At 36.6% G+C, this 27,701-nt stretch overlaps 2 protein-coding genes across 4 annotated transcripts; one reads left to right on the forward strand and one right to left on the reverse strand.

The window, feature by feature from the left end:
- Positions 1–173: 173 nt before the first annotated feature.
- Positions 174–27,380, forward strand: LOC126372376 (type 1 phosphatidylinositol 4,5-bisphosphate 4-phosphatase). 3 transcript variants are annotated; one of them, XM_050018087.1, is made up of 4 exons: positions 174–354; positions 24,777–24,946; positions 25,730–25,939; positions 26,817–27,380. In XM_050018087.1, the coding sequence occupies exons 1-4, from the start codon at positions 312–314 to the stop codon at positions 27,090–27,092; spliced, it is 699 nt and encodes a 232-aa protein (XP_049874044.1). In that variant the 5' UTR covers positions 174–311; the 3' UTR covers positions 27,093–27,380. The 3 variants fall into 3 exon arrangements, with proteins under 3 accessions (XP_049874044.1, XP_049874041.1, XP_049874042.1); XM_050018084.1 differs by lacking the exons at positions 24,777–24,946; positions 25,730–25,939; positions 26,817–27,380 and adding exons at positions 550–719; positions 1,496–1,705; positions 2,579–4,823 and having other exon boundaries at positions 181–354; XM_050018085.1 differs by lacking the exon at positions 174–354 and adding an exon at positions 24,404–24,581.
- On the reverse strand, positions 18,148–23,886 carry LOC126372420 (U3 small nucleolar RNA-associated protein 4 homolog). Its single transcript, XM_050018148.1, has 11 exons — positions 23,565–23,886; positions 23,109–23,488; positions 22,843–23,024; positions 22,344–22,534; positions 21,673–21,828; positions 21,000–21,327; positions 20,543–20,738; positions 19,806–20,029; positions 19,249–19,422; positions 18,505–18,582; positions 18,148–18,261 (listed from the first exon to the last, which is right to left on the reverse strand). The coding sequence occupies exons 1-11, from the start codon at positions 23,663–23,665 to the stop codon at positions 18,148–18,150; spliced, it is 2,124 nt and encodes a 707-aa protein (XP_049874105.1). The 5' UTR covers positions 23,666–23,886.
- Positions 27,381–27,701: the final 321 nt, after the last annotated feature.

The raw sequence follows: 27,701 nt of genomic DNA on the forward strand, positions 1-27,701 counted from the left end.
CAACTTTGGCTGTTTAGCCGGGAATTTTTGTTGTATAATGTAAAAATGTAATATTATAACGTAAGAGTCATATATCTTTCAAATAAAAATTAATAGGAAAGATTTATGATTTTGTGAAGGAAATAGTTCTACCTACCTACTTCACGAAAGAGTTTTGGGGATATTTTTTTAGAAATGGGGATATCCAAAATGCGTAGTTGGCAACTCTGACTTGATTTCTTTCCCAGAGTTGACTAATTTACTGCTTCTCAAATTCGTATTTTATTGGTGATATTTACATATAGCATTGCTAAATCATTTGCGCTTTCGTCATGGGTGATGGACAAGGAGAAAATCAACTCCTCCTGGCGAATGGTAAGGCTGAAAAACAATTTATTATTTTGACAGCTGATGATTCAACCAAAAACCTATTTTGCTATTTTCTTGTTACTAAACAAAGCAATGCTGATAGCTGGAGTAAGCAGCGAAAACTTGTATTGCGCAATTGACTTTCTCGTTTATTACATGAACTGGTGTTTATATACATGTTCAACGTTGTTGTTTTTACAGAGGAGGTAAATGAGAGTACGTTATCGGTGATCGGACCTGATGAATTACCTCCGCCGTACCAACAAGCTGGGATGCCCATGGTGACATGTCGCGTCTGCCAGGCTATGATAGACATCTCTGGGAAGAGAGAACAACATGTTGTCAAATGTTCTGAGTGTAATGAAGCAACGGTAAGGATTATTGTCAATTGATGACTCAAAGTTCACCATGACTACAAACACATTAATCCTATTATTTGGATTCGGCATAGGTGCTGTTAAATACCTAATTAGTCCCCAATTCATAGTTCCTACTATTATGGTTCCTACTCATCTCATTATGCACATACCTACATACATACTTAGTGTCTACTTATTGTCTGTGGCTCTATTTGCATGAATTAAGTTTATATTTGTGTATGGAAAAAGTAAACAAGTGCTTTGTATTAGATTTAAATATTTACATTAGATTATTTATAGTACATTACACATTATAATAATGTATTTATTTTATTCTTAGGTCTTGTTTTGATATCACCAGATATAATAATTGAGATTATAGTGACCTTCTTTAAATATTTTTAAAGACTTCAAAGTAAACAGACTGCTGTGCCTATTGGGTTGGGATAGGCATATTCCCCAGATAAAAATCTTTATCACCTTAGTATGTTATATTTATATTATTATTTATTACATATTTTTTATGTCAAATTTGTAAAGTACCACATATTTTTTAAAATATTGTAAATATGGTAAATTTTCCATTTTTTGTAAATAATTAAGTGAATCCTACACTTAGTACCTAGTTAGCCTGTTTAAATAAATTACTTAACTATCTATTGCTATTCAAGTATCCACTCACTGTTGAGTACACACCTTTCTGTCATGACACTCTTTCTTGTCCTGTGTAAGTCTTACTTTCTGGCATACAATAAAAATGTTAATGCATACTTATTATTAATTTCCAGCCAATACGAAATGCGCCGCCGGGGAAGAAGTTTGTGCGGTGCCCGTGCAACTGCTTGTTGATCTGCAAGTCGTCGTCGCAGCGCATCGCGTGCCCGCGGCCCGACTGCAAGCGCATCATAAACCTGGCTCCGTCACCCGTCACGCCACCCGTGCCTACTATGCCCGGCATGTGCAGGGTCATCTGTGCACACTGCCAGGACACATTCTTGGTAAGTAGATTTGCCATATCATATCTATTTTTGCCTTACCCTCTAAATAATAATATACTCTGTACTCTGACTTCTAGGATGTTCTATGCCTCATTAAATTATTGAGCTTACTTAGAATGACAGCTGCCAGGATAGTACAGCACAAGACAGGATAGTAGTTTTCCTGATATGTCTTATAAGCAATATTTAATAATTAAATGCAAATAAAATATGTGTATTTACTACCTCTAACAATATTACCAGGGTAGATGGTAGAGACTCCACCATTACTTTATATTTTGCTATGTGGTGTCGATCATTCTTCTGACTGATTCTGCTAAGATATCCCTCATAGCAGAAACTTAAAACTATTACTAATTAAAACCTATCAATGAAAAAAATCATCATATCCATCTTAGGATTTCATATATGATATGTTATGTTATGATTTCATATTAAGAGAGCTTGCAAGTTGTCCTTTATTACTTATGGGTCCGCCTACCCCATTAGAGATAACGGGCGTGAGTTTTGTTTACAATAAGTTAGATTATGACATTGGGCGAAAAAAATCTATCAATGTATTATTAACCCAGTCAAAGGGATAACCAACCAAATGTTAATATTGTTAAGCAAAATATCAGGATATCCCTTTGTGGAGGCTTCCCCTTCAATGGGAGTGTTATAGTATGTAATGATAGGGGCTTATATTTATAAAGTTAAAAATATGTTTTATGATTGAGTCATACAGCGCACATCATTTAGTTGAGTTGATAAAAGGGCCATTATTTAAATATGATATAAGAATACTTCTAATCTTATCACAGTGATTAAGAATAGCTCATTGAACTTTTATTTAGCATGTAAACACTGTCTAATGACTAGAATTTGTTGCAGTATCAACTACTGAAGAACTCGCCGGTGCGATGCCCTCACTGTAGGAAGGTGTCGTCAGTGGGGCCGCGCATGGCCCTAGTCAAGGGCACGATATTCGCAGTACTTGCTCTCATATGTTTCGCGATCGCTCTTGGCGTGACGCTGGGCACACTCGCGGCCGCTAAGAGCCACGGCGGCGGCGTGTACGTCGCCTACGTCGGCGCCTTCCTCCTTGCACTCATCCTCGCCGCCCGCGCCATCTATTACTTCGCTATGAAAGTAAGTGTAATCGACGGACCCATGTAATAATTACCGCACTAGGTTTTGTGATATGACTAGGAAATATGAAAGATTTCTCAATTCCACATAGCATTATTATGTTATTGAATAGTTTTATTATACATATAAAACGCATATTTTAAATGAAACCATCACAACGAGAACTGATTGAATTTTGAAACCAACTTGAGTGGTACGACAATATCGCGTGCCAACCCGCAGTCATTGAGAAGTTTCATTATATAATATTATTGTATAGAAAATTGATTGAATGAAGATATATTCAATATTCTCTATTGTTTCCCAAATCTACTGAACATCTTTATATATATGTTTTGAGATGTTGCATGTAAAGGATTGAGCATTTTTATGGTAGGTAAATTTAACAAATTGTGTCATTAAAAATAGATTTATTTTACTTGACATGTAGTTGTCGAAATAATAAATTAGCGATGAGATTATTCTTCAAAATCCAAAAGAACTGAGTGCGTTCTATAAACAGGGTGACATGTATAATTTATTGAGGTTTTTGTTCATTTCTTAGGAGTGTTTCATTGCGAAAAGTAATGAATAACATTGCCCACTTTCATTGTGTGTTGGCGATTAATGAATACTGCAAAGCAATAATAAAAACTAGAAACTTGTTCATTCATTATAATAAGTGTTTGCGATAGTGCATGTGTATGTAAAACAGACATGACATAATTTCTTATTGACTTGTAATAATTCTTACAAGTTAACAGTGATAAAGTGGTAATCTTGTATATACTGATCATATTGCTACCGTGCGGCGATTTCACAGCGTTGCCTTGTGTCAGCAGTGTAAACATACTTTATCAATATTTGCATGCTATTGTTGATAGCTGATAAGGAGAGACTTTTATGAGCATCCATCTATTAATGTACCCTTTTCAAAAGCAAATAAAGAGTATTTCTATTTCTAAAGACGGAGACGCAGGAAGGATTTTTTTTCTAAATCTTTATTAATGACGTTATATTCAAACCCACCTGTCAGTCTCAATTTACACGCTAACTTCGATCTCCCGCTATGCGCTGCTACACTGGACTAATGGGAGATAAAGTTATAAAAAATCGATTATCTGAACAAATACTCCTGCTTTGATATCGCAATAGCTGTTATCGATATATATTTATTTATTTTATAAATTGACTTTCAACGAAAATACGGGATCTTGATATCGATTTCTTCTAATGATTGTTTGAAGTTGATAATTTTCTTTATTTTTTTAAGAAACATTTAATTTTCGTTTGCATTCGAATATTACGTATTTTAAAAAATTTAGTATGACCTATATTTAGCTTCCTTTTTTATTTCGTTTAATAATATGGGACACTTCTATTATACGGGAGGAAATACCTAATTTAAAAAGTTAACAACATGTAACCATCGCTTAAAACAGTAGTTCGTGGGGCTCCGGGAATTACTGGTGTTGCCGCATAGAGCCACTAATAATTGTCTGCAATTCAGAAGTTCGCCCGCAATCATACAGACGTAAGGTCTAATGTCCTTTTTAAATCCAAACCCATTGTTAACTATTGTGTCGGGAAATCTGGTTTTAACAAGATTAAAATAAAAAATCCATCTGTTAATCATGGTAAGATTCCCCCTGAAGCGCAGACAAGTGTTATTGGCTGTATCTGAATTTGTTCAACCGATAGCCCTAGGTTAAGTTAGTGAGTTTGTTTTGAGTTGGTTATTATGTGATAAAAGTATGATAGTGAAGGCTAGAGTCATTGTTTTTATTTTATTTTTCTTTTAGATGCCTACTGAGGTATTTTATAGTCGAACTATAACATTCTCTGTGAATTGTATTGTGTTAGGATATTTTAAACATTATATTACGTGTAAAATTATCAGTACCTACCTTAGACAATATTATATATCATTTATTATTAATTTTCGTAACATGTTAGGGCTTTACACGTGTATTTATAGCTATAAGTCAAATAAATTGTAACTATGAAATCTGCGAGTTTTACTGTTACCGACAATGAAACATCATGTTATTAAGTTTGTTTATTATATAATAAACAATTAAATTCTGAGGTACATTTTACCTTGATATCTTCAAATAAAATACGTATAAATTACAGTGATTGCTTAAGATACAGTGCTTGTTGGTCTGCTGGGGTTTGTAGTATGTCTGCCCACACTACTTTACCAGGGGCACTGAGATCAAGTCAAACATATTCCGAAACGTTTGTAAAAGCTCCATGGTAAATAAATGGTTAGTGGTAAACTTACAATTATTCCTTCACAAGAAGCTAGGTTATTGTTATTTACAGCGTTGTGACATGGATACATTGGATAATACACAAGTTATCATAACGATTATACTTTGTATTTATAAAGTGAAAAAGATCCCAAGATCTCGGCCCTCAGAATAAAAAAAAATACAAAAATATATGGCAGACATTGGATTCGAAAGTGAAATGCGTTGAAATAAATATTTAGAACATTTAGAAATAAATAACTAAGAAAAGAATTCGCTTTTCAAACTGTGCATTTCAACTTACATCTCGATTTTGTACATCATTTTGTTTTGTACTGTTCGAGCTTACGTGTATTACATCTTATTAAACAGTATGATGCCTAGTTTAAACGCTAGAAAAGTTAAACTGTATGTATGTATCTTGTAATCAGATTATTTCGAAAATGTGTACACTCTAAGCTACTCACGACTAGACATCAAACATGCAACTCATAGACACCTAAGATACTTATTCCCGTAAAAATAGTGATGTAAAAATATTGGTTCATGCCTTACTGTCTGGATAGAATAATAAAATATATCCTTTCAAACTACGTAGAAGGAATGTCAACACCGCACGACATACAAAGCTTCAGTTAATTGCGAGAGTAATATATAGTACTATGTACTTGCTAAATTAAATAATTTACAAATATATACTTTAGAATTTACAAAATTATATAACTTAGTTTTTAAGTGTAAAAGGATCATCTATTACGAAATTACGTGTCTATATTGTCTTATGGAATCATGCGACACAAATATTAAAATACTTATTTTTGCATCTTATGTAAAATTACTGAACAAAAGCGTAACGTCGCGTCGCACACAATTAAAATTTAGAGATCTACAGTCAGAATAAAATTGAGAAGGACGTAATTAGGAATATAGGACATGTTCAGGACATTTAAAATCGTTGAACCGAAGCTCGGTTTCAATCTTCTTGCGTCTCGTTATCACGACGCCGCCGGCGACACTTGGGGCTTCACACTTCTTTCAGAGTTCGTGTGGTTAGTGGCTTTTGCCGTAACTGTCCTTGTGTTGATACCCGGTGACGTAACCGGAGCCGTCGACGAGGTCCTTCCTGCCGGCGATTCCCTTGCCTTTGCCGGTCTCGTCGAACCGCTGTTTGTGCGAGCCTGTGTACTTGCTGGTGTCAGTCAGTCTGTCCACAGCTGCTGCTGCCGCTTGCGACTTTGTTACCTACACAATGTTATACAACAGATTAGTGTAACTGTAACATGTCAACGGTGATGTAAGTCCGGGTAACAGCCCCCTCCCCATTTATCCGGCCAAGTACTAGTTGGTGCCATACGCAGCAAATTTACAATAAGTCACGTCAAAAAAGGTGACGTAAGTGGACGTAGATAACACTTGAAATACGTGACTTGGCGTTTGCCTTCAGGTGTAAGTCTCATCATGTGTCAAGAATGTTTAATATTGGTAAATTGTAGAATTACTTTAATACGGTAATACTGTAAAATTCCACAGGTTATGAAAATGTAACGAAATTAAAAGAAGAGAGATTTTGTATAAAATTATGCATGTTTGTTGACTTGTTCGAGTCACGATTATCACCAACCTTGAATTCGTCTTACTCAACACAGCTGCAATATTTATTTTGAGTGTTCCGTGGCACAAATGAGACATATTAAATTCTACTTATTTATATTATTTCGGATTGTCCGCTATCTCAGGCGATGTTGCCCGATAGAGCACGCTTAGGCACGACCGGTGCCCGGTTTATCAAAACTCACAAGTCTACACGTTCACTTGCAGCTTACAAATTACTCACAAGTACGTGTAAATTACGTTTATCAAAAAAGTACAGGTGTTGTATACCTACTTGTGAAAGAAATATTGACACTTGAACATGTAATTTTACATGACTGTGAAGTTTTGATAAACACATTCTTGTAATAATGAAAATTTTTACAAGAAATTTGCTTGTAATACGGGGCCTGTAAGTTTACAAACAGGGCACAGGCGGAAAAAAAAGACGCAAAACTTACATGCGATGAAATTCCTGGCTGTCCACAAGACGTAAGCTTCTTCTTAATGTCGTCGAGTTCTATCTTCTTGCTCTTCGCGAGATCGTCAAGGAATTTCTGGTAGTCTTCTATGCCGACCTTCAAGGACTTGAGCTTCTTGAAGTGGATGGCAGTGTCAGTGGTAGTGATTTTCTTCCCGTCGATCACTTTTGCCTGTTTCATCCATTTGTCGCTCTGTGACAACGTGATATGTTTGCCGTCTGACTTCGGGTCACCGAATTTGGAGAAAGCTTTGAAGGCATCCTGGAAATTATAAAATTGAAAAGTTAGATTGACAGAACCGTACCCACTTTCAATGTCGTCTCGGAGAGATTTTTGCAGGGCTTGCCGATATTCGTTAGCGTGTAACTAAGTAAACAATCAAAAATACCTTTCATTCTGTATTGTCCTAAACCTAACTTTTTAAAAGTAGACAAGAAAATGTCCTGTGATGCGCCGTTCCCACTCCCACTCCGCGTACCCTACGTTCCCACTTTGGGAACATTCCTATTCCCGTTGTAAACTGTTTTTTTTTAATAGACATGCCAACCCCATCGTAACTAAAATTAAAAAACTCTTTAATAGTAAGGACACTGGCTGCTATTCTTTTTCAAATTGTTATCTCTTGTACTCTGGTCTTATCTGAACGGCACGGCACATCCAGATAGGTGTCTCCCTGAAGGATAACTTTCCTTAAAAATTTGTTCACGTCTTAAAAACACTCCCACCAGTCCACAGAGTATTGTGTTTGCTACACTTATGTCACCAACCAAGCGCAGTCTTAATTGCCTTCAATTTTGTATGTACTTATACGCTGGCTATTGACTTAGTAACCACCTTGCTAACTCATACGACGTACACATAACAAGTGCATACATAACCTTCTAGCTATTTAATGTCTACTGGGTTTCTCTTCGAAATGTTTGGTCATTCATGCGCCAAAATCAGTCTGTCAATTTGTTAAAATAAACTTGAAGAAAAGAATGAGAATTTTACTCAAAAATAATATACTCGGTTACCTAAAGGGAAAGATATAGGGTAGGTGTGGTAGATTAGTATCACAGAAAAACAATGGAGAAATAGTATCTGAAGTTATCCCACAAAATGATGATTATGCACTGACAATAAACCCACCTTGTCCCTCATTTCACCGATGGTCTAAAGGTCTGTAGAGTTTTATTTTGGCTGCTTAGGATATGAAAGAGAATGTCTATCTACTGTCACAGTTGGCTCTACCATTATATAAGGCGATACTGCTCATCACGTTGGCATACAGAAAGCTCGGTGAAGGGTGGCCGCGTGGGTAAACTCACTTCATCTTGCGGTTGGTGTGCATCTGACTAACCCAATTGGGAATATAGTCGTGAACTTACGTTAGTTGTACAATGGTGCTAATTCCTGTAAATACCATCTAATTTTATTTTAAGTTATATCTGTCATTTTCTTATCCGCCGAAAAGGAAAGGGACGGGTAATCGACAAGCATAAAATTTATGGAACACACGTCAATTTTAAGCACAAATCTAAACCAACCGTCTAAAAATTTTACATTGGCTAATAACCCGACAGAGTTAAGTAGACAGCACGTCAAACGGATTGCATACCAGCGAGATGCCTATTTTATTCACCCGGGTTATTCATTCGTTTTAAAATTAACTTGTTGACAATCATCCATCCTTTGCCTTTTCGGTGGATAAGAAAATGACGGGTACTTATAACTTAAAATAAAATTAGGATGTGTATGCAGGAATCGGGGCCAATAACATGTTAAATTCCCGCCACCACCCACTCAGATATTAATTTGGAGAACACGAATTGATATATAAGTTGTAGTTTCGCGTTGGTTTATGTCGGCCGACACGCCAACAGAGTCGTAATACTTGGGACGAGTTTGTTGGTGAAGGTTGTGGTAACAATATCGTAACCGACATTTAATTTGGCAAGACAACGTAGAAGAGAAAGTGTCAGGCACACGACTGCCACTTGTAGCGTCACAAGACACGCGACAAGTCTAGTGCCAGGTGCTTCACTGTACTCTATTCTTGACAAGTTGCGACGGACTTTACAACTGTTTTTGTATACCTTCTATGAAGGTTGTGTCGAGTATATCACGACTACGCGCTGCGAAGTTTTTGCTACGCTGTGTAGCTATCGTCAATAAAAACTTTTTTTCTACTCCTCTACTTTAATCTGGCATTTAAATAACCAAAAAGTCTAATATAAGTACATACATAATTAAACTCTTTGAAAAAGTGTACGCTCTATGGTCTATAAAAGCATTGTTTACAAAGTGTAACTGTACTATAATGTCGCCAAAAAAGCATTGTTGTTTTTTTTTTTTTTTGACCTGGAAACTGGCACCTTTACTTTGTTTGGTGCCATAGATATACTATAAAAAAAAGTATACATTTGCCGCCATTTTCCCGCGCGTTGGAAAATAAATTGGAAAATTTTTGTGTTTCGTTTAAAATTACGTCGTCGTAGAAAAAGTATTGTATGCAACGTTGTATAACTAGGTCAAAAAATGCTCGTGGCGTCTCTTATTGCGATGTTCGCCAAGGCTCACATCGCAACTCACGCCACTCGCATTTTTTGACCCTTCTTATACAACTGTTGCATAAAATACTATTTTCTACTCCTCTACTTTAATCTGGCATTTAAATAACCAAAAAGTCTAATATAAGTACATACATAATTAAACTCTTTGAAAAAGTGTACGCTCTATGGCCTATAAAAGCATTGTTTACAAAGTGTAACTGTACTATAATGTCGCCAAAAAAGCATTGTTGTTGTTTTTTTTTTTTGACCTGGAAACTGGCACCTTTACTTTGTTTGGTGCCATAGATATACTATAAAAAAAAAGTATACATTTGCCGCCATTTTCCCGCGCGTTGGAAAATAAATTGGACAAAATACCGATCTACATATCAACACTGCAGTAAAACCTACCAATGTACCCAATATTACCATATCACACAATACCATTCAAAATTTACATCTTCATTTTTATAATTAAAATTTTTCTTTGTATAATTTTTGTTTCATTTAAAATTACGTCGTCGTAGAAAAAGTATTGTATGCAACGTTGTATAACTAGGTCAAAAAATGCTCGTGGCGTCTCTTATTGCGATGTTCGCCAAGGCTCACATCGCAACTCACGCCACTCGCATTTTTTGACCCTTCTTATACAACTGTTGCATAAAATACTATTACAAGAGCTAAAACTCCACTGCTTTATAATTATACACTAAATGGAGCGGTTATTTTATTCTACTACACCTAATTGAAAATGTTACTTAGTTTACAAAAACAGAAATTGGAACGACGATACGTTTCCCGCACTTAGAGAGATATGGAACTAAATTTAAGTAGATAAATTAGAACGCCAGCCCGTACCTGCTAATACAACACGTAATCGTGTAATACTGTTTTTTCAGGATTCTCTCTGGAGGAATATCGAGCTGCGATTCGTTCGGTGAGCTGTCAACCGGAACCGAAGATATTCCCCGTCGATGTGGCGCCGTCTCCTAAACCACTACCACCAACTTCCACTGGTAGATCCTTATAATGTAACCGTTTGTAACCGATATGGGTAACTGTCATGTCACAAATGATTGATTATAATAATAAATTATACAAAATTAGAGATCCTCCTCTACTGGTAGGTCCATAATAAATCGACCAAAGAGGAGGTCCATGTTGCGCCCTATATAATAAATGACCTACGGCGACCTTACTCACCGCACCACTTTTCGCTTTATGTACCTGGCTCTATCATCGTAAGGTGATAGTTACGTAATCCAAAAATACCCTCATAATAAAATTCCTATTGAGGTGAACAAAACTAAACACGAAAATAGGCAGCTTATGCAACTATAACGCCTGGTATAACGCCTGCGTTAAAGGTAAACATTGTCTCTGTATCACTTTGTGTAAATAAAATAGTTACAGCTATCGTTTTAGAAGTTTTGTGGTAAAAAACAATTAATTTGGTTGTAAATACAGTGTGGAAGTGTTAGCAGCAATTCGGACGCAAAACCAACTAAAATATTAGTGAGTGGAAAAATATCCCAATCAGTGGCAAATATTCAACGTTTTCAACTTATACTGTCAGTGAATTATACCAAAAGGCAAACCCCGTGTAAGTGTAAAACATTTCTACGTAGTTCCGATATAAAAGAAACAGTGGACAAGAGTTAATTTTTAAATTTAGTAAAAATCAAAACCGTTACGATATAAACTGATCAAAATTTGCCTATCTATGACATCTAGTGGACGATAGCAGAATTACAACATTGCTTATGAAAACTACTCAACACTAGAGGGCGCTTACTCAATCAAATATAATTTAACCTACTTACTACTAGAGGGCGCTGTTATCATGGATGTGAAAATACAATGTACATATTGTAAAAGATCTGCTGAAATTCGAGACTCAATCCATTGCTCCACCTGTAAAAATAATTATCACTATGACTGTTCTGGATGCTCCGAGAAGTTGTACCGGCTAATGACTGCAGACAAGAGAAGACAGTGGAAATGTAAATCGTGTATACAAAAAGCGCGACAGAATAGTAATAATAAAAACGTTTACCGAAATATTAACAACTCAAAAATTACTCCAAATAGCGTAAAGAAAACTCCAGTAAATAAACCCACTATTTCTTCTGCATCAGCCAGCGCTACAGCAAATGTGGAGGTTGAAAATAAAAAATGCGATGTAGAGTGTAAGACGTCATGTGACAATGTAACGGTAAGAAATAAGTACAAAATTAATATTCCCACATATAACTCGTATCACTCCTTATCTGAAGAAGAGATTCTGAACTCTACAGAAGCGTGTGACAACATCAGCCTGAATATGAGCTGTCCGGAGCCAATACGAAACTCAAGTCATGAAATAAATGCTATAAGGAAAAAGGCGGAAGACATGAAGATGGAGCTAGATAGTGCCGAGTATCAAATTGAAGAGTTATTGTCTGAAAACGGACTTCTCAAGAAAAAGATAGCGGAGTATGAAAAAAGAATAGGTTTGCTGACCGATATATGCAGCTCTGCATCGAAAACTACATCTAAAAGCGTCACCAAGAAAAAGAGGAGAGCCCGTGTCAGGGTATATAGCACTGCTCATTCTCCAATAACTCCACGATCTTCAGGGTCTTTCTTAAATTCGACTAGTATAGATGTTTTCCAAGGCTGCCCCATTATTGACCAAAAGATTCCTGAGTTAGATCTAGTTGACCCGTTAGTAGACCATACCGATACACCTAAATCCGGCGCTCCAAGGGGTGATGGGACACTACAAGCATTACAGAGTAGTAGAACGGCTAGTTCACAGGCGTCAAGCAAGCATAGAGTTCTTCTTCTGTCTGATGAATCGGGGCGTCATCTGTGCAACACACCTGAGAATGGTGAAAGTCAACAGGAACAAACCGCGGCATCCAAACATCCCAGGGGCGGTAAACACAAGGTGCTACTGCTAGCGGACGAAACGGGCCGAGGCCTGCGTCATGTGTTGGAAGATCGTCTTGGCAATGAATACCAAGTAACCTCGATACTGAAACCGTACGCGTGCTTGAGTAAGATTGTTTCCAGACATATTGACCAATGTAAGGATTTTACAGATGAAGATTATGTGATTGTATTAGCAGGCTCACATGATAATAATTTAATGCATTTTCAATCGTATTTACATTATACTTTAAATGTACTACATAACACCAATGTTCTGGTTGGCAAAATTAAGAAAAATCAGTGGTTTAATGAACGAAAACTAAATGAGTTGATTCAATTAATATGCTCTAATATTGAGAATGCACACGCAACAGAGTTATGTTACTTCAGTGATGATAAGGTAGATAAAAAAAGTACAGGCAGGGTAATTATATTAGATATTTTGCTGTTAAATTGTAAAAATAAGAACAAAATAAACTCAGTTAGCAATCATAAAAAAACCACTCGAAATGCTATAAATGTAATAGACGTAGTGACACTGTGCATATGTATTATCAAAACGCGAGAGGACTTCGCACCAAACTACAAGATTTCTATGAAAATGTCTCTAGTTCATCAGCCGACATTTGGGCAATTACTGAAAGTGGCTTGCATGAGTCAATATATGACGGGGAAATTGTACCGCGGGGATATAGTTTGGTGCGATGTGATCGTGCGGACGGGCGTAAGCAAGGTGGTTCGCTACTAGTGGCAGCGCCCGCCTTACGACTACAGCCTCTGCCTTTGCCCCATACTGAAAATTTAGACGATGCAATTTTTGAGTTAGTTTGTGCAGATGTATATAAAGGCAAGAAAAGACTGTTTGCATGTTGTGTAGCTTACATTCCTCCGGCAAGTAAAGACGCTGAATACATGCGTTTATTTGAGTTAATTGAAAAATGCTGTGATATGTATTGTGATGTAATTGTTATAGGAGATTTTAATATGTATTCGGCAAGTGACGATATAAAATGTTATTACGGATATTTTATGACAGTCTGCGAATTTCGCCAGTTTAATGAAATAGCTAATTGTAATAATAGAATATTGGATCTAGTACTCTATAAATCAGGCAAATATGATATAGCAGTTAGCGCCGAGCATGATCATTTAATAAACATGGATCCCCAGCATCCACCTCTGCAAATTATCTGTACCCGTAGAGCCACAACATTCCCTAGCAAACGTAGCTATCGCCAACCTGTCAGTAGAGTTTCGAGTCAGGGAGATCAAAGAGGGAGCTGGAATTTTCATAGATGTGATTTTCATGCTTTATATTCTTCCTTGACTGCGACAGATTGGAGTTCTCTTTACGAAACGACGTCAGTAAATGAGGCTTTGAATATTTTCTATTCAATAATAAATGATACCATAGACCGTTGCGCACCTAGAAAGCGTGGTAAACTTAATACTGATTCTAGATATATATATCCCGAGTGGTTTACTTCGGATATCATATGGGACATTAAGGAAAAGGCTAAGTGGCATAAAGCGTACAAGGCTGGTAAATCGGAAGGGGAATATAAGATGTTTTCTTTTTATAGGGCACAAGTAAAACAGAAGATTCAGATCGCACACGAGCAGTTTAAAGCGCGCGTGCAAGAACAATTAATTAAAGATCCGATAGCTTTTTGGTCCTTTGTGAAAAGTAAAAGAGAAAACCGTAATAAGACTCAGATCACCGAAGAGGGAGAAGTTCTGCAGGACCACCGCTGTGCGCAAGCATTTGCAGAGTATTTTCGGACGATATACGAAAGTGAAAGTCCAAACCTAGATGCAGCAGTGGCTGCAACGACGGCCGCCGAGAAGGCCGGAACAAATGCAGACCGTGTTTGTGTCCCACCAATCACACTAAAAGATGTGCGTATAACTCTCACGCATCTGAAACCGAAAAAGTCTTGTGGGCCGGATGGCATACCGCCATTTATAGCAAAGGATTGTGCGTCAATCCTGGCTGAGCCACTGTTGTATTTATGCAACTTATGTCTGTCTTTCGCCACGTATCCAGATCCATGGAAAACAACAAGAGTGGTGCCGGTACCAAAAAGCGCCTCTAACTCAGAATTGTCTAACTACAGACCAGTAGCGGTGTTGTCTACCTTTGCTAAGGTATTTGAGTCAATCTTGTATACTGTAATATATCCGCAAATACAATCAAAATTGTCAGACTGTCAGCACGGCTTTAGACCGGGTCGTGGAACACATAGTAATCTTATGTGTTTTACCCAGGACACAGCCACAGCCCTGGACACAAAGATAGGTGGACAAGTAGATGTCGCCTATTTTGATTTTAAGAAGGCATTCGACATGGTTAATAATGACATCTTATTAGAAAAATTAGCGATTTTTGGATTTACACCCTCTTTGCTAGCCTTTTTCGCTAGCTATTTAAGCAATCGTAGACAATATGTAGAGTACGCTGGAGAAACTTCAGATTTGTATAAAACACCGTCGGGAATAAGTCAGGGAAGCAACTTGGGGCCATTACAGTTTGTTTTAATGATAAATGATTTACCGGAAGTGATCCAACACGCAAATTGTTTACTTTTCGCGGATGATCTAAAATTGTATACTACGGTTAATAATGAAGAGGACTACGAGCGTCTGCGGCGCGATATTGACAATGATGTTCAATGGAGTAAGAAGAACAAACTTTTCTTCAATATAGCAAAATGTAACATAATGACATGTACGCGAACAAAAACTCCCCAACTCTACCAATACAATATTGATGGTGTTCCGATTACTAGAGTCACTTCAGTTAGAGATTTGGGTGTACAGGTAAATTATGATCTCAAGTTTGGTGATCATATTAAAGTATGTAAAAAAGCATTCCAAATGTTGGGTTTTGTTTTGCGGAACTCTAAAGACTTCAGTAATATAAACACAATTAAGACGTTATACAACACTCTGGTGAGAAGTCGATTAGAGTATAACAGTATGGTGTGGAATCCATTAGAAGCTAAGTACAGCAACATGATCGAAAAGCTTCAAAATAAGTTCTTACGATTCATGTACCTGAAGCAATATGGAGTATATCCACGCTACCCCTTGATGTATCCATCGTTATTTGTTTTAGGAATGATCGGGTATAATAAACTGGACGTTAGGAGACAATTAGCCCTCGTTACGTATACATTAAAAGTATTTCGTGGTAAACTATTTAATCCGAAAATGTTAGAGTCTATACAAATTAGAGTGCCAAACACCAGACTTAGGCTCGTAGCACAGAGAAACGAAGTATTCGCTTTGCCTCAGTGTAGGACGAATATACTGAGGTACGCACCTTTGACTACAGCCCTCCGTACTCTTAATGATATCGCACATGAAATAGACATATTTCATTGTTCGCTGGCGAAATTCGAAGAGGCCGCTTTGCATTATTTAACCAATAAGTAATATAGAATTTAACATAAGTTCCTATTTAATTTATTTATGACATTGTTTTTTTAGACTATAAGTTCTTTCTTGTTTATTTAGTACGTAATGTCTCATGTTATGTTATTGTTTCCAATTTTTTCATTAATTTTTAATAATTTGTTTGAGAATAAGAATGAATGTTGAACATATTTTTAATTTTAATTTTATAACGTATTTTTCATGATTGCTATATATTTAAGATGTTGTCGAATTGGGACCCTACCTGTAATGAAAACATTGTATGAGCATGTAAGAATTTAATAAAAAAAAAAAAAAAAAACTACTATTGGTATTGGGGCGACGATACCACCACGAACTCTTTAAAATCATCATCAGACTAGAAAGGATTCGTGTCCGGATTACTTGTGGCTTTGCTCACTCTATTGAGTCTATACACTTATGTATTGAATGATCTAAGATATTTGATTAGTATGCGGTCACGTCACAGGTATGATCGGACGACGTGCGCAATGTCCGCTGGAGCGCTACGGGCGACTCGTGAAGACTCCTCGAGACTACCCCACGCGGCCGCCGCTGCCGCCTGGACAAATATACGACCCCTACAAGCAAACTATTGTATTCCTAGGGTACCTATTTTATGACTATTCTGTCTGCTCCGTGTTTGCTACTACTTTAGGATTTACGTAGCCTACTCCGATAAGTCAAGAGTAAGAGTTGGGATTATTAAAATTTTCAATAAAAGATACTTAGACCACGTGATGACGTGAATAGTTATATAGCTTTCACGTTCTCATTACTTTGTTTAGAACCTCCCTAGCGTTTATCCTGTTGTAAGTATTCAGGTGAGATTTTTGAAAGACGCGAATTTTTATTTTTTCATACTCTTTCCGGCCATCTGAGGTAATGTCTACCATACGTCACACCAAAAATGTTTGTATTGTGGTAAAGATAGATTCGATAGCTCCAATGGTATACGTAAACATAGGTTGCATTGGTTTTTTGAGCGAAAAAAGCGGATAGAAAAAATATCCTAACGGATGCGCTGCAAAACGAAGATTTATGTCCCCTCGACAAGGGCCCTCGGAGATAAAGGTTCAGATGGCTGGGTGCACTTTTATGATGATTATTGAATTTAGTATAGCTGGCCGGCACTCTCACGCACGGTTGTTGAAGCAACGCACATCATCAAATAAATATAAGAATAGTCTCAATACTCTTAATCAAAAGACTACTTATAAAATTAAAGGATCTACTCACCAAATCGTAACTTCCAGGTCGGTGATAGGCGACCCGATATCATACAAGTTGCCACCGGCGAGAAGCGAGATACCCGACGAGGTGTGGGCGGAACCGCGACAACTCTCCGTCACACAGCTCAACCCAGAGGTCTTGGAACGAGTGATGCGTGGATATTGACAGACCCCCGACCCAGACAATTCAATGCAAGAAAAAGACGGTAGCAGGAACTTGTGTAATATTCCAGCCTTTATGCATCCTTTCCGAAAAATTTATGTACACCCAGGCGCGACAAGTAGGGGTTTTGAAGCTTTTCGTGATCGCCTTAGAATGCTCCCAGTACTATTGTGTTGAAAAAAAAAACAATAGTAACTATAGTTTCAATATCGATAGCACAATCGATATATTAGGAAATTCACTAATTACGGAATTCTGTAATTTGGACACATATACAAAAAAAATACTTGAGTTTTATAACTTTACAATATGTTTACTGTTGGTATACCTATTTAAATAAATAAAATAAAATTCACCTTTACTATCGATAGTGCTATCGACACAGTGCACTGTGTTTATTTTATTTATTTATACACTGCTGTGCAGTGTGTGTGCTAGTGATAGTGTATGTCAACTATCGATAATCAAGCTATCGATAGTTCGGCAACAGTACCCAGTATCGCTACTTTGCGACTTGAGCTTATTAGATAAATCCGTTATTTTCAAGCAATACGAATAAATAACCGTAAATAGTGCATACTTATTTTAGATAGCAGTATTTCCTATCAAAAGCGTCTATTGGTTAAGGCAGTCTGTAGTTTATAAACATTAATTATTGGTGAGTTGTTTGTTTTGTAAGAAATAAATACGTTTTTCTACAATTAAAATAGTTTTATTACTATCTAAGACCACCGATTGACCTGAACGGGCGCGGGCAGCTGAGAGACGATGTTCTCCGGGAGTACTTCTAGTAGCACAGCTTCATCCGTGTCCAACCAGTGGAAACCAGTCAAATACTGAAAATAAACGTTTTAATCTTTAGTGAATGAAACTCAAAGCACACAAAAGCGGTCTCACTCAAGTGTCTGACGATTTGGCGAAAAAGGCTCGATGGAATGGTTCTTGGTGCCGTGAGAGGGTCTGCTGTGATGCATCTCACTAGCACAGTGGCTCGCGATCTATAGTTACATGTAATATAGAATTTTCATAACTGACGAATAAAATGTTCCAATATAGTTTTTGATATATATTTCGCATACCTTTATAGGAATAACGTTAAATCCGATAGTTTTCGGAGCAGCTGGCTTTCTTTTCACTATAGGCTCCATTTCTTCACTCTGAAATAAAAGTAAGTAATGAGTTTCAGAACAGTCTTTCTTATCTTGCTAACAATTGAAAAACGAATAAGCCGTGATTGTTCCGTTGAAAGTGCACGTTGAATTGACTACAACGTCACGCATTCGAATTTAAACTACTGAATCCGAATTTATCTTCAAATTCTTGTTTACGTAGAACCCAAATACTTGATATCACGTGCTTAACGGTGTAGGAAAAAGTCGCGAGGAAATCCAGACACTGAACAACTCAAAGAACAGATTTTCGGAGGATTTTTCAGAGGCAACTGCTAATCTGACCTTCCGACTCGTAGGGAAACCCGAAGTATTACTTCATCAGTCCCTCATTACTGAGGATCAGGATCCCGCAATTTCTCTCCATTCCAAGCATGGAATGATTTTAAGATTTGGAGTTGGTTGGAGTTGGAATGATTTGGAGTTGCATGGACTGCTCGACGCATGTTTTCCCCAACTATCTTCCTCGCTGCGTCAAAATATCTTTGGTGCATGCCTCTTCCATTTGTCCCACGATTATGCACATCCTACGTACGATCAGTAACCTAAATGTTAAGGCACCTAAGGTAAGCAAGCAGGCCGAACAGTGCCTTAATAAACCTGTATATTACGTTACTGCAATGATCGTAAATTAATAGCTTCATTTAAACTGACCTGTTTGCTCCGGTCCAGTATCCAAAGCGAAGTTTCGTCTTGGCAGACGAGCGCACGTCGCCGCGGGTGCACCGACACTGACGTCACAGCCGACGTGCGCGCCAGCCACTCGCTAGGCAACGCACCACCCGGCCACCCCGTCACTTTCTTATTGGCTAAGTCGTATTCTAAGATCTGAATACAAGAAACAGCACAGCATTTCAGAAAACGTCACGTAGGTCAGGTAACCGTCTAACGTGATGGAGAATTGGAGAACTGGTAACCTTTCACTATAAACTTCGACGTATGTATCTTTAGAGGACTATACCAAAAGTAACTGCTAGTTATCTTGCCCACAGCTCTAACTACAGAGCATTGATTAAATATATATTTTAACCGACTTCAAAAAAAGGAGGAGGTTCTCTATTCGTCAGGGTCTTTTTTTATTTGAATAAATATTGTAGTACGTAGAGAAAACAGTCTATCTAGGTTGTGATAGCTAGAATCATTGATGCTAGACTTCGAGAGTACCATCGGGTAAGTTTGTGTTAAAAAAACAAATACAAAAATATACAAACCGTTTGATCCGAGTATACGACGATAAGTGTTTCCTTTTCGTCGTCGACTGTCATGGCTGTCGGTACGCACTGGTACTTGGGTAGCGTGATGTGGGGGACGAACTCCTTCTTATTGTCCACTAATACCTCGATCACTCCATTAGCATCGCCCACTATTATATATGTACTGCCTGAAGGCGTCTTCTTGGAGACTAACAGGTGTATTATAGATGTTGTTTTTAACACTGGAATAGGCAAATCACGAATTTGGTTATATAAAGACTGATGTGGCACGTGATAGTTTCCAACTAACCAAATCAGTTACTTTTCACTAAACGTCAAAACACGAAATGACTATGGAATTTGTATGAAAAAGCAAACTGTGATGTCATAGAAAAATTTTACAAAATGTCGCACATATTATTACCATTTTCTTAACAAAGAAAAATTTGTAAATAAGTTAAGAAAGAAAACGTTTTTTTGTCACCTTTAGACCTGTTTAGTAATCGGAATTTAATAATTTATCTATGACCTAGGAAACTACCCAATTGTAGTTTGATTATTAGAAAATTCCAAGCTGCTTGTCATGACTTTAGGAAGCAGGAATCGACTAAAGGAGCATTAAATTATTAGGAGGAATTTTATGCTATAATCTGGTAAACCGCCACTTTATAATTTATTATAAATCGTAGTAGGACGTTACTAAAAGTGGCTGCCAATTGTTTTCTGGTGTTTCTATAAAAATACCATACACTTACTTTTGTTCCCTGTAACAGTCTGTATGACAGTGGCGCCGGCCTCTGGGTCAATAAATAGCACGTGGAGTGCTCCGTCCGAGTGCATGATCATAGTACGTGAGTCATCCGTGAACGCCACCCGGTCACATGTGCCTGTGAGACCCGCCAGGTACAACTTTGACACAGATATGTTCGACTGGTCATCGTTTAAATCGTCCTGCAAATTTTCAAATGAAAAAAAAGTCATGAAAAGTAATTTTTCGTCAATTCTTATTGCTTATTTCTTAACAAGTGAAGAGAGAATGTCATAACATTTTCGTTTTTTATTATCAGGTTACAATACCATAACTATTGCACAAAAACACAAGGCATGAGGTAAAATATGTACAATAGGCGGCCTTATTGCTAAAAACAATTTTTTCCAGGCAACCTTAACACTTTTTACTTCGACAAATACCTAGTCAATTCAAATACTTACAGTGTCCAATTTAAGCATCCTGACATCACTATCTGAGGAGTAGAATATGAACTCTCCTGATGGCGACATGGCACAACACTGTATTTGTTTTTTATGTTTACTCTTTATTGATACCAGCTTCACTGGGTTTTCTATTAGTTTTAAACTTAATTTCTCTCCCCTGTTGGCCAGTTTGTTAATTTCATTTACTGCTGTATCTTGTTCTATCTGGTCATTGTTTTGTTTATCATCGTCAGACTCTCTCGGGTCTATATTATTGATCATAAGATCACCACTCTCACTAGTAGCATATGATCCTAGCTTCCAGACTTCCAAGTGATTACTGTACCTGAAAATGTTTAAGATTTTTTTTTTTTAATTGAGTTGTACTTATACTAATTTCAATCGCTTAATGAAGACAAATCTACGACTAACGAAAAACTTTTTTCTATTTAACTTATTTATGAATTTTAATCAAGAAAAAGATAATTATAACTCTGACATTTTATCATGTTTTTCTATGATGCCACGGTGTGCTTTTTCATACCAATTCCATAATAATTTCGTGTTTTATCGTTTAGTAAAAAGTAACTGATTTGACTAGTTGGAAACAAGCTTATTGAAGATGTGCCGAACATAATTAAGTCTTGAAAATTAAGTGTAACATAAAAAAGATAAAGTAACTTCCATTTACCTCAACAACAAAAGCTTCTTTTTCGTACATACAGATGACCGTGGTGTTGGAATCATATGTGGCACTCTCATTACCCATTTGGGTGGGTAGCTTGAAAAGGTCAGGTAACCATCAACACCAGCTGACAAGAGCTTACCATCAGTCACTAGCAGAGCTCTGAAATGTATCACATTTTTTCTTTTATTGGTAGGTAGGTACTATGGAGAAGTACTAAATAATAAATTCCACACACCATAAACATATTCTGTGTCTATCAGGGGTAGCCAGCTTGATTAGACCCAAGATCTCTTGTTTACTAACAGAACTCTACAAATTTACCAATTACATACTTCTTGCAACCTTTAATAAACAGCATAGTTCAGTACACAATCATGTAGTATTTTTTATTTTATAAAATGATTGCATTGAGTAGTTTTGCTTTGCCTTGCCACGATCGTCTGGACTAACAGTTGCGATCAACCAGTTGGCAACCCCTGGTCTATATAGTATCAAAACCACTTTTTAGGATATATTACCAACTGCATAAGTCACTTTGTGTTAGCATAAACTTGAGACAATTTTCATCAGAGACAGTCCTCAGTAATGATGTGGTTACCAATGCATTTAATTATTATTTGTATGGGTTATTTACAAATACTTTTATTACTTTGTCTCTCTTGTAACTAGATTACCTGACATCATGCTCATGTATGTGCCTCTGAACATGCTTCACCCACTGGGTCTTGACTTCATGCCCTTGAGCCTTCTCAATCTTAATAAAGTGTGAGATGATGGGGTCTATCCCACTGCAATAGATGTTCTTCTCATCCTCTGACACTGCTATTGATAACACATCTGCTTTGTGGGTTGTGTATGACTCTATCTGAAATTAATGAAAAAATGCTTTATCCATTGAAAATATAAAATTATAAAAAGGGAATAAACACAATAGCTAGCATCATCATAATATTCATCACATCCTTGCTGATACACCTTCACACCACCTTCTCTATTGAAAATTTGAAACTGGTAGGTAATTTTATACCTGAGGAGTTCTTAAATAATACAAAATGTGGCCTGTTCTAGGTATATTAGGCATTTTTGTTTGACAAGTTTTGAAATTATTGGATTACATTATTTTATTTTAACTGTCTTATGGGAAAATAAAAATTATAATTATTGAAACCTCACCTGTTCTCCAACAGTGCTGTCCCAAAATGTGAGTCTACCCTGACTGTCTCCAGATACAATAGTATTATCTGAGAGCATTGCCACACACCACACAACTACCTCTTTCTGTCGTCGAGTTACTGAGATCCGAGTCATAGCATGACCTGTCAGTACATTCCATACTCTGATTGTATCTATTGAATCTGAACCAAGCAATAAAATATATATAAATAGGTAGGTATATTGTTTAAGGTTATTGGACCCTTATCAACTTATACTTCACATACCTGTTACAAGAGTGTTTCCGGATTTATCAAACTTACAACACATTATCCTACCCTCCTGCTTATCAAAGAGCTTGCTGTACACTATATCACCATTCTCGACTGAGTAAAGATTAATGTATCCTTGTTCTGTGCCCACAGCCACTAATGTGCTTTCTACATTTACATCAAGACACCATGCAGCGTATCCTGTTAGTAATACACTGTGCTTCCTCGTAAGTTTCACTATATCCCACTCGACCAAAGCACCAGTCAGCCCGGTTGACAGCAGCCGTTCGCCAACCCAACCAAGGGCCTCCACAGACCCATTTTCAACGCCAGGAATGAACCTCACCAGATAAGGAGCTTTATTTAAATCCCATACTTCAATGGAAGCGTCTGCTCTGTAAATAATGACATTGGTTTTTAAATATATTCATTAAAATAAAGTTAAAAACGATGATGTTGTACAAAACTAACCTTGCAAGTGCGATTAGTTTATGAGCTTTATTATACGAAACACACGTAATGGGTTGAGGTTTTGGGTTGTAAAATCTAACTCGGTGCACTTTGCTTGCCATAATGCATTAAATAAACACTATTTCATATATAAATTCGACATGTGTCTCTCCACTCCAACTTTGCTCTCCAATCTCCCTGGCGAAACGTCAATGTCAAAACCACGTGTAGTGAGTTTATAAAGAAAGTAATAGCTTGTTATTTAAACAAAATAAATTAATTCAAGACTCCAAAATTGCGTTTCTTTTTATTGAAATTACAATCATTAATTTGTTATTTTACAAATTAAAAAATCGAATGTTTCAATAAAAAGCAAAATATACCCTCTAACAAGATTATATCGCTCTTCATAAACGAAACGATTTAGGTATTCGCGGTGTTGCCATTTAATATTTTTACCCTTAACCTCGTAAGGCCCGGATTTCCAGACACAATAGTTAAACAATGGGATTTAGATTTTAAAAGGCATCTGAGCCTTACGTCCTTAAATATATTTTGTTATTGTTTTTTCTTGCATAATACGAAATTTTATGGAAATTTTTCATTGTTTCAACCAATTCAGCTGCCGCTTTAGCTAATTGCTGAGTACTGAAATTGATATTGACGTGACACTTAACAATTTAACAACTTTGGCTGTTTAGCCGGGAATTTTTGTTGTATAATGTAAAAATGTAATATTATAACGTAAGAGTTATATATCTTTCAAATAAAAATTAATATGAAAGATTTATGATTTTGTGAAGGAAATAGTTCTACCTACCTACTTCACGAAAGAGTTTTGGGGATATTTTTTTAGAAATGGGGATATCCAAAATGCGTAGTTGGCAACTCTGACTTGATTTCTTTCCCAGAGTTGACTAATTTACTGCTTCTCAAATTCGTATTTTATTGGTGATATTTACATATAGCATTGCTAAATCATTTGCGCTTTCGTCATGGGTGATGGACAAGGAGAAAATCAACTCCTCCTGGCGAATGGTAAGGCTGAAAAACAATTTATTATTTTGACAGCTGATGATTCAACCAAAAACCTATTTTGCTATTTTCTTGTTACTAAACAAAGCAATGCTGATAGCTGGAGTAAGCAGCGAAAACTTGTATTGCGCAATTGACTTTCTCGTTTATTACATGAACTGGTGTTTATATACATGTTCAACGTTGTTGTTTTTACAGAGGAGGTAAATGAGAGTACGTTATCGGTGATCGGACCTGATGAATTACCTCCGCCGTACCAACAAGCTGGGATGCCCATGGTGACATGTCGCGTCTGCCAGGCTATGATAGACATCTCTGGGAAGAGAGAACAACATGTTGTCAAATGTTCTGAGTGTAATGAAGCAACGGTAAGGATTATTGTCAATTGATGACTCAAAGTTCACCATGACTACAAACACATTAATCCTATTATTTGGATTCGGCATAGGTGCTGTTAAATACCTAATTAGTCCCCAATTCATAGTTCCTACTATTATGGTTCCTACTCATCTCATTATGCACATACCTACATACATACTTAGTGTCTACTTATTGTCTGTGGCTCTATTTGCATGAATTAAGTTTATATTTGTGTATGGAAAAAGTAAACAAGTGCTTTGTATTAGATTTAAATATTTACATTAGATTATTTATAGTACATTACACATTATAATAATGTATTTATTTTATTCTTAGGTCTTGTTTTGATATCACCAGATATAATAATTGAGATTATAGTGACCTTCTTTAAATATTTTTAAAGACTTCAAAGTAAACAGACTGCTGTGCCTATTGGGTTGGGATAGGCATATTCCCCAGATAAAAATCTTTATCACCTTAGTATGTTATATTTATTATTTATTGTTTTATTTATTACATATTTTTTATGTCAAATTTGTAAAGTACCACATATTTTTTAAAATATTGTAAAAATGGTAAATTTTCCATTTATTGTAAATAATTAAGTGAATCCTACACTTAGTACCTAGTTAGCCTGTTTAAATAAATTACTTAACTGTCTATTGCTATTCAAGTATCCACTCACTGTTGAGTACACACCTTTCTGTCATGACACTCTTTCTTGTCCTGTGTAAGTCTTACTTTCTGGCATACAATAAAAATGTTAATGCATACTTATTATTAATTTCCAGCCAATACGAAATGCGCCGCCGGGGAAGAAGTTTGTGCGGTGCCCGTGCAACTGCTTGATGATCTGCAAGTCGTCGTCGCAGCGCATCGCGTGCCCGCGGCCCGACTGCAAGCGCATCATAAACCTGGCTCCGTCACCCGTCACGCCACCCGTGCCTACTATGCCCGGCATGTGCAGGGTCATCTGTGCACACTGCCAGGACACATTCTTGGTAAGTAGATTTGCCATATCATATCTATTTTTGCCTTACCCTCTAAATAATAATATTCTCTGTACTCTGACTTCTAGGATGTTCTATGTCTCATTAAATTATTGAGCTTACTTAGAATGACAGCTGCCAGGATAGTACAGCACAATACAGGATAGTAGTTTTCCTGATATGTCTTATAAGCAATATTTAATAATTAAATGCAAATAAAATATGTGTATTTACTACCTCTAACAATATTACCAGGGTAGATGGTAGAGACTCCACCATTACTTTATATTTTGCTATGTGGTGTCGATCATTCTTCTGACTGATTCTGCTAAGATATCCCTCATAGCAGAAACTTAAAACTATTACTAATTAAAACTTATCAATGAAAAAAATCATCATATCCATCTTAGGATTTCATATAATATATGATATGTTATGTTATGATTTCATATTAAGAGAGCTTGCAAGTTGTCCTTTATTACTTATGGGTCCGCCTACCCCATTAGAGATAACGGGCATGAGTTTTGTTTACAATAAGTTAGATTATGACATTGGGCGAAAAAAATGTATCAATGTATTATTAACCCAGTCAAAGGGATAACCAACCAAATGTTAATATTGTTAAGCAAAATATCAGGATATCCCTTTGTGGAGGCTTCCCCTTCAATGGGATGTTATAGTATGTAATGATAGGGGCTTATATTTATAAAGTTAAAAATATGTTTTATGATTGAGTCATACAGCGTACATCATTTAGTTGAGTTGATAAAAGGGCCATTATCTAAATATGATATAAGAATACTTCTAATCTTATCACAGTGATTAAGAATAGCTCATTGAACTTTTATTTAGCATGTAAACACTGTCTAATGACTAGAATTTGTTGCAGTATCAACTACTGAAGAACTCGCCGGTGCGATGCCCTCACTGTAGGAAGGTGTCGTCGGTGGGGCCGCGCATGGCCCTAGTCAAGGGCACGATATTCGCAGTACTCGCCCTCATATGTTTCGCGATCGCTCTTGGCGTGACGCTGGGCACCCTCGCGGCTGCTAAGAGCCACGGCGGCGGCGTGTACGTCGCCTACGTCGGCGCCTTCCTCCTTGCACTCATCCTCGCCGCCCGCGCCATCTATTACTTCGCTATTTATTTATTTATTTATTCGTAGGGATAGTAACAGCTTTACATTTTAAGGTTACAGTACAAAGATGAAATTTATAAGCCAATTATAACTATCCTCGGTTTACAATTTGATGGAGGCGAACATATGTATTGATAAAAAATAAGAATACAAAAGCAAATTGTTTGATTAAAGAAACACCGACAAGAAGATATGCATATACACACATATATACATACATATACATATACAAAAATAATAATACATAAATAGTAATAAATAATAATACTGAATAATGTAATAATAATATAATAAAGTAACAAATATTATATTGTAGTGCTGTCGTATGAAGTGATTGTTATATTGTGTATTTGTGTCATGTTGCAATGGAATTGTATTGTAATGTATCGTTTTGCATTGCGTTAAATTGTATTGCATTGTGATGGTGTTGTGTTGTGTGTTGTGCGTTGTGTGTTGTGTGTTATGTGTTGTGTGTTGTTTTGTTGTGTGTTGTATTGTATTGTATCATATTGTATTGTACTGTTTGTATTGCATTACACTGCACTCCACCGTTCCGCGATGCACTGCTTCGCATTGCATTGTAAAAATTACTTATTGACCATCTGTGTTTATATGACGTTTTATTTTAGTTATAAA

The sequence above is a fragment of the Pectinophora gossypiella genome, chromosome 14, assembly GCF_024362695.1.
Source record: "Pectinophora gossypiella chromosome 14, ilPecGoss1.1, whole genome shotgun sequence".
In the NCBI taxonomy this organism is placed as follows: domain Eukaryota; kingdom Metazoa; phylum Arthropoda; class Insecta; order Lepidoptera; family Gelechiidae; genus Pectinophora; species Pectinophora gossypiella.

What these genes read in the sequence shown, in the direction of transcription:
- LOC126372376 (XM_050018084.1), top strand. Translation starts at nt 312, where the DNA reads ATGGGTGATGGACAAGGAGAAAATCAACTCCTCCTGGCGAATG. An exon ending in TCAACTCCTCCTGGCGAATG is followed by an intron (nt 355 to 549) that starts GTAAGGCTGAAA and finishes TTGTTTTTACAG; the next exon opens with AGGAGGTAAATGAGAGTACG. An exon ending in ACTGCCAGGACACATTCTTG is followed by an intron (nt 1,706 to 2,578) that starts GTAAGTAGATTT and finishes AATTTGTTGCAG; the next exon opens with TATCAACTACTGAAGAACTC.
- LOC126372420 (XM_050018148.1), bottom strand. Translation starts at nt 23,665, where the DNA reads ATGGCAAGCAAAGTGCACCGAGTTAGATTTTACAACCCAAAACCTCAA. An exon ending in GACTGTTACAGGGAACAAAA is followed by an intron (nt 20,030 to 20,542) that starts GTAAGTGTATGG and finishes TGCCTATTCCAG; the next exon opens with TGTTAAAAACAACATCTATA. An exon ending in TCGTATACTCGGATCAAACG is followed by an intron (nt 19,423 to 19,805) that starts GTTTGTATATTT and finishes TCTTGTATTCAG; the next exon opens with ATCTTAGAATACGACTTAGC.